This window comes from Episyrphus balteatus, chromosome 2, assembly GCF_945859705.1.
Source record: "Episyrphus balteatus chromosome 2, idEpiBalt1.1, whole genome shotgun sequence".
Lineage (NCBI taxonomy): Eukaryota > Metazoa > Arthropoda > Insecta > Diptera > Syrphidae > Episyrphus > Episyrphus balteatus.
The window spans coordinates 56,064,978-56,072,843 of NC_079135.1; the positions used below are offsets into that span (position 1 = coordinate 56,064,978).

The 7,866-nt window shown below is 29.8% G+C and overlaps 1 protein-coding gene across 1 annotated transcript; it reads right to left on the reverse strand.

Annotated features, from left to right (window-relative positions):
- Window positions 1-7,023: 7,023 nt before the first annotated feature.
- LOC129908673 (uncharacterized) lies at window positions 7,024-7,594 on the reverse strand. Its single transcript, XM_055985338.1, has 2 exons — window positions 7,480-7,594; window positions 7,024-7,407 (listed from the first exon to the last, which is right to left on the reverse strand). Exons 1-2 carry the CDS (start codon window positions 7,571-7,573, stop codon window positions 7,166-7,168), a joined length of 336 nt encoding a protein of 111 aa, XP_055841313.1. The 5' UTR covers window positions 7,574-7,594; the 3' UTR covers window positions 7,024-7,165.
- Window positions 7,595-7,866: the final 272 nt, after the last annotated feature.

The window sequence follows — 7,866 nt, forward strand, 5'->3', positions numbered from 1 at the left end:
TCTCAATTTGTTCTTTCTGTTCTTCAAATTTTGCAAGGAGAATAGCCATGATGAATGACATATCGGAACTAGTACTTACTCGTTCTTCTATCATTTCAACCTCGAATTGAAATGTATCCAAATCTTCGTTTTTCTGGGTTAAATAATCCTGTAGACGAATAATGAGATCATTTTTCGATCCAGCAGTAGGAAGACCTCGCTTAGTTAATTCCGCCTTCAGCTCAGTCAAACTTAATTGATTTAGTGTTTTACCCATTTAACTTTTCAAAACGCGAGCACTTTTACTTATTTCAAAATGTTTTACACTTTGTTTATTGTTAAAACACACGCGAGTTAAGTAACAGATCCTCCGGGATCTTAAAAAAAAATAAATTTATCTTCTCCTAACGTGGAGGCAAAATGAAAAGGCAAACACAACTTTTAATTTTAAGAATGAGATCAGTGCGATCTTTCTTTATTCACGATTAGAACTAACTTAAAACTAAGATACATTTGATAACTTAACCTACGGTGCCGAATTGATTGTCTTTGTATTTGTGTTGAAATTAAGTTTATGTTGAAAGGAGATGCTGTTCTGTTTATCCTTTGTTTAGTCTACGATTTCTTAATTAGGTTGTTATTGTTTAGTCTGGAGCATTGGTATCTGGATAGGTACCAACTGTGGTGTGGCCATGGGAATGGGTACCTTTGTAACTCGCGCACTTTTTATTTTATTCGCGAAATTATCTGATTCGCACAAATAAATAAGTTGTATTCCACTTTTCTGACACCAATGTAATGTTTTTATTCCGGGTTCACAATAAAACTTATTTAATTTACACTTATATTTCCGTTCAAATAAGAACACATTTTTTTCAACTCAATTTACTTTTATTATTCGCTCAAACAAACACACTTTTAAATCACTTTATTTACTACTAACAATTCGCAACACTTTATTTCACTTTGTACTGTACTCTTTCACTTTCAAGATTAAACTGTGTCCGGTCGGTGTCTACGCTGCCCTTTTATACCGGAATTTCGAGATTCGAGAATGTCTTCGAAGGTTCTCGTCTTTGCTTCTCGAAACTTCCTTTCCAGGAGGGGCGCTGCAGCTTCATACTTCCAGTCTAGTGGGATATTTTGGGATGTGTTCAGAGGGTAGTTTCTTAATTACTCATTTCCGTTCACATTTCTACCTTTGCAGTAGTAGGTAGTGTGTTCAGACTTTTATCTTAAAAGTAGTTCAGTAATTCATCGTTACAATACGAACTTGATTAAAATTTTCTACAAATATAGTAGTAGAGTAACTAAAGCAAATTATTAGGGAACCCGGCCGAACAGATCTGATTTTGACGATTTTTTTTTTCAAACGTAGGTAATTAAAAATACTTTAAAGTCTATAGATTAAAAATTGCCGGTGCTGCCGTATTGTTTTTTAAAATTAAAATTAATTTTTTTTTAACAAAACCATTTTGTTTGCTTAAATTTCATAAAACAAATGATAGCAAAAGATTCTCTAGGTAATTTAAGGAAAATATATATAAGGCAGTAAGGGACAATCTTCCATCGTTTAAGCGATAAATGTAATTTTCTAACATTCTGACCTCAAACACAAAAAAAATATTGTGAAAACAACGGCAACACCTACAATATTTTAAAATACATTTTTAAAAAGCCAGAAGCTCATTCTTATCTCTTAAATTTAAATCCACTAAATTTAATCAAGACTTTTTGAAATGGTCCTCAAACTCAGAATTCAAAAAAAAAAAAATGTTATTAGAAAAATTTAAAATGACTTTTTTCAAACTTTTTCTAGTAAAATATGAATTTATTTAAAAAAAATTTTTGGCCATAAATATTATCAGTTGAATTTCGAAGCAAAAAAGGTAAAATATATCACACTTTTGAAAAAAAAAATGAAAAATTACTTCAATTTCAATGGTTTTTTTTTTATTAAAACTGAATTTTTGCATTGAAATAATTAATTTTCTCAAAGACTGTGGTAAATAGGAACTTTAAATTTTTGCTATTTAACTTTCAACAGTAAGGGTTATTAAATGAATAAAAAATAATTTTATGTTTAGATGTTGAACTTTAAAAAAAAAATAAGTTACATTTTTTTTCAAAACTTTTATTAAAAAAAGTTCTTCGAAAATGAAATACTTTTTAATTTTTTTCATAAACCGTAATACATATTGACATTTCCTTTTATTATTTGAAGTCATAATAAATGCGGCCAGAAAAATTTGAAAATAAATGCATTTTATATTACTGCCAAGTTTGAAAAACGACATGTTAAAATTTTTTCAATAATTTTTTTTTCAAAAATCTGAGTTCAATTACCATTCTTTCAAAAGCCGTTCATTCAATTAACCTAATTTTAATTTTACATATATGACTAAGCTTCTAGCTTTAAAAAAATGTATATTTGAATATTGTAGGTGTTGCCGTTGTGTTCAAATATTTTTTTTTGTGTTTGAAGTCAATTAATAAGAAAATTGCATCTAGCGCTTGAACTATGGAAGATGGTCCCTAACTCCCGTATATTTTTTTTCCTTGAATTTCCTAGACAATCTTTTGTCATCAATTAATTTATGAAATTTAAGAAAAATTTTTGAAAAAATTTGTTTTTATTCACAAAAATCTTCAATTAAATTTAAAAAATCAAAACGGCAACACCGGCAATTTTTAATCTATAGACTTTAAAGTATTTTTAATTACCGACGTTTGAAAAAAAAGATCATCAAAATCTAAGCTGTTCGGCCGGGTTCCCTAATATAGCCAATTTTTGAGCTTTAGTTACTCCACTATAGTCCTACATAATTATCTATCTACAGTATTGGATAAAAAAGAGAAAAATAGAAATTATTAAAAACGGCAAAAAAAACTTAAATCAAAAAAATTATTTTTCCCGTTATTCAGTCAAAAATAATTTTAATAATGCTGCCATGGTTCATCGATTTATAAGACGTTATCACGTCTTATAAATAATTATCTGGGATAAGCTCAGTTCTCTTCTAAGAGAATATACATAATATGGAGAGCTTGTTCAATTCTAAAAGTGAAGCTTTTATAGGGGGCGATAGTTTTCACTATTTTTGGTTTGCTAATTTCGATGAGCTCCTGGTCCAATTCATTTTTATTTGATATCTTCCACAAAAACAAACGCACGTGTTTGTGTGTTGATTTGTGGCCCGTGTCACTCATTGAAAGTGGATAAGTGTCCCGCCCCTAATGCATATGGCTTTACAATTTATTAGAGATAGGAACAAGAACAAGCCTAATGCTCTAAGATTCTGTATAGGAATTTTTTTAATGCATCTGACTGCTGAAAAACTTAAATTTGTAGCGATTGTAGGTACTTTTATCCAATTTAAAGGCCCAACTATAATTATAGGCATATGCGTGCATGGGCGCATGGGAAAATCCTACAAAAGTTGGCGGCAACTGAGCAAAAAGTTGAGAATTCTTCAACATCTTCTTCAAGAATTGGTGGCATATGACGGATGATATACAAAGCAATGACTTTGAAAAACCCTGTATATTTGCATTTCTCAAACCATTTACTGAAGCTTTCGTGTTTATAAAGTTTAATAAGCTAATAAAAGCTTTAAGAAGAAGTTGACGTGCGCCATCTATCTGCAAATAGATTTGAGTGCTTTTATGTGCTTCAATTTAAAATTTATATCTTCGAATTTATGAATAGCGGAAAATGTAAAAAAGGGTATTATGGTATTATGCTCCTTATATACTGAGCACAATTATAGAACATTTTAATTTTATAATATTATGTACTTTGAAATTTTTTACAAAAAATATATATTGGGAATAATATATTTTCAAAGTTGTTTGTTTGTGAATTGATTTCTTAGGGCCAGTTGTACAAACGTGGGTCAGCCTCCCTTGGTTAAGGAATTTAACTCTCCGATTTCGGCGGATAAGCTGTGGATCCAGTTTGGTTCAAGCATGACATTAGCTATTTTAACATAAATGGACCTTGAACCATTGCTATAGAGCTGTTGCAAATCGTATGTATTCGTTACTAAAATGCGGGTATTTTCTTCAGTAACGAGTAACGAAACGTTACTTTCTAAACAGTATCGTTACTCGTATGTTTCGTTACTGGGTACAAAAGTAACGAAACATACGAGATACGAAACATACGAGTAACGACCCGATTCCAATTTCAATACTAAATCCGTTGTACGTATGAGATACGAAACGAAGTGATACACTCAATTTGTCGCATTTAGCATCGTATCGATATCGTTACCGTAGTCAGAATGCTAACTCCAGATAATTATCTGGAGTTTACTTTTGTCTCGATAGAAACAGTTGTGCCAAGGTACCGTTGTGTTATTGAAAGTAAATTTATACAGAAATATCAAAAGAGACGTTTCAGTATTTTCTCTATGTGGCCGAAATATACCCATGCCGCAACCAATGTTTATGACCTTTTTGTTAATGGTCTTGAAATGTAAGAATGTACCTACAAAAGTTTTTTGGTTTTTCAAAAAGTTTGTTTATTTTCGGTGCAAAATTTTCAACTACAAACAAAGCAGAGAAAACGAGGTTTGAAAATCACTCTCAACAGAAAAAAAAAATAAAAAATTGTTCGACATGGTTGTATTGAAGTGTTAATATTCCGAGATTTGCGCGATGTACTTTTGAAATAAAGGTCTCTAAAGAATTGTGATCAGATTACTGAACGTATATAAACAAAAAATTACCAAAGTTTTGTCGAAAAATTAGGAAAAAATTAAAAAAGTTTCCACGTTTGATTAAAAAAAATCAGTACAGCTACCTTCAAACTCTTATAACATGAGAACGCCGTAACTTTAATTAATGTTTATGACTTTAAAATGTAGCTTAGATTATAGAAATAGTTTTTGGATCTTTTCAAAGAAAAATTTTTACACCCACACCAACGTACGAAACAAAGTTAAAATACCAAACATACGAAACGAATCAAATACATGAAATATACGAAATGTACGAAACATACGAAATATACGAAAAATACGAAGCATACGAAAGTAACGAGTAACGATATTATTGAGGCGGGTACTAGTATCAAAAGTAACATGTACATGCGGGTACTCATTTTATCGTTACTTTTATAGCCCTAATTGCTAACTTGCACCTTCAAAACCGATTTCAGAAGATACAAGTTAGGCCATTGAAATGTCCATTGAAACGTTACAAAAATTTGACCGAACCATGCATTTTGGGTAGGACAAGATATTTTTGTTGATGTGTAGGGGAGGTCAATGTGAGTATACAATCCAGTTTTCGGATTGTGGTGTAAACTGTTTTTTATCGATATCTTGCGAACCGTAAGTTCCACAAAAAAATGTCTAAAGCGATTTTATAGATAATTTATTTTTCTACAATTTTGATTAAGGTACTTTTTTCTGTACAGTTGAAAATAAGAAAGTTATACTTGAAAATAGATGTATATTTTCAAGAAAAAATTCTTTGAAGGGTCATAGCTTTTTTTCTACAACTTTTATTGAAAAAATAGGTACCTACTCATGACAATTTTTAAAGATCATTTAATTTCCAACAATTTCATGTACTCATTTTGCAGATTTCGTTTATATGTATAAAGTTGCTGCAATGGTTTCACAAAAAAAGGTATCAATTTATTTTCGTACTTTTATAATGTACCTATATTTTATTTTTTTTACTTCAATACAGGCTGATTCATAAGGAATATGTAGGTTGGGCTGAAACAAGATAAAAATCATAAGGTATAGGGTGGTCCATTCCCTACCGAGGGCAATTTCCCTACCGGAGGGCAATTTTCTAAAAAAATTGTCTTACTTTTGTGCAGTTCTGATATAAAGCAGAAAACATGTTTTTGTATTTTAGAATATCGGAATTATTTCTGACGAAATTTTTTTGTTTAAATAAGCATGGACACAAACTAAATAAGAACGTTATAACTAGAAATGTATCATGTATCATGCTTGAGAAAACCTGACAAATAATTTTAACTTAAAGTGTAGCTGTAAGAAGTGTTCAAAGAGTCCTCCTGCTTGTATGAATGTAAGAGAAGGTTTCATTGCGTTGAAAATACCAAATAGGTATACCTACGGTTTTTTTTTAATGGATTTCTGCCACACATAAAAACATAGGTACATACTTACTTCCGCCGCATTTGGAAATTAATCTTTATTTATAAATTTTATGTCTTATAATTTGTATACAATTTTTTTTCTCAAAAGTTCTTTCAATATCTAAAACAATACTGATATTTTTCAAAGCCCTGAAATTAATCTTTATAATTTTTAATTTGTTAGGCCCACAATTTAATTTAATTAAATCTGTTGAGCGAACTTATTATTTTGTCAATCTGTTTCTAATTTGCTATGTATTTTAATTGTGATCCAATTGTTGCTACCAAAGTATGAAGCAATTCTCTTGAGTTTTTGCATTGTAGATTTTGTTCCGCGCTGATTTTATCTTATAGCGTTATAGGTTATAAAGAATTATATTTATCCAGTTTAATACGATACCTTAAAAGATAAACACCATACTTATTTTACCAACAATATTTAATAAACAGATCATTTCAAAAGTCTCTTAGAAAAACAATAAATTAAACATCCAAATCTTTCATTGCTACATATTTTAACAACGAAATAAATTCCATAAATTTAACATAACTCGTTCAGTTTCAATTAAATATACGGCTATCTGGCGCCCGCCGATCTACATTCTTAACATCTTATGAATCTTTGATATAAACTTAATTTTCATTTAGATTTCTCATCCTGCTTTTGTTTATTGTTTTTATTTTAATCAACAAAATTTCAACATATTATTAAAATGCGTATTTAATTATATTCTCTATATAAAAAGAAACTATGTATTAATAAAATAATGTTGTGTTCTAAACTAATTTATGGTTTATCCTATACTTTTAGAAACTTTTTACACAATTTCTGAAACGAGATAAAATTATGATTAAAGCTGGTTTACTATAGGTTGGTACAGCCAAATATTTTAATTTTCAGTAATTGAAACCAATCCAGCTTGTTTTGTTTGAACTCATATACGAGTATTTTATTAATATTTAAAACACTTGAATGTACTGTTTTTTTTATGAACAACAGTTAACACATTTATTTAATTTTTATATTTTCAGTCTAATTTTGGTAATATTTTTCTTTATTTATTAAGAATAGTAATCAGTTTTGCACTTAATTTCACGTTTACAGCACTCTGGATATGGAGCGCCAGGTAATAAAACTTCACCTTCAACACATCCCGGCCTCATGCCTTGCTTCATACAGTCCATCATTGTTACATGTCCATTTTCAAAGCAGGTCAAAATTGCGCATTGGCCGTGAGGATTTCTCACAACATCACCTGCCTTAAGGATCATATTATTGTCAATTGTGCACATCCCAGGATTTTCTTATTAAAAGAAATAAAAAATTATAAATTTTTTTGAAATGCGAAATTAAACCATAAAAAACTATTTATTACTTGGATCCCTGTACATGCCTCCTCTGACAGTATTTCCAAATGCTCCATAGAATAAAATTGCCAACAGTATTGAGATTAAAACAAATGACTTCATATTGCAAGATGTTTGAATAAACTGAAACAAAATATTTTTTTAAAGAATGAAAATTGAGTTCTGTGATTTCGATTTTTCTGACCCATGACCGAATTCGACACTAGATTAGAAATTCAGAAATATTTCTTATCGCTAATTCTGTTTAAGTATTTCAAAATGATAATGGCCATAGTCAGAATTAATTAAAACACGCGTCTTTAGTTACATTTAATAACCCACATAAAATGTGCATTAGGGTAGGTACTTTTTTCAAAACATTTTCTTTGTTCTAAAGTCTGAATGCCTATTGTTTA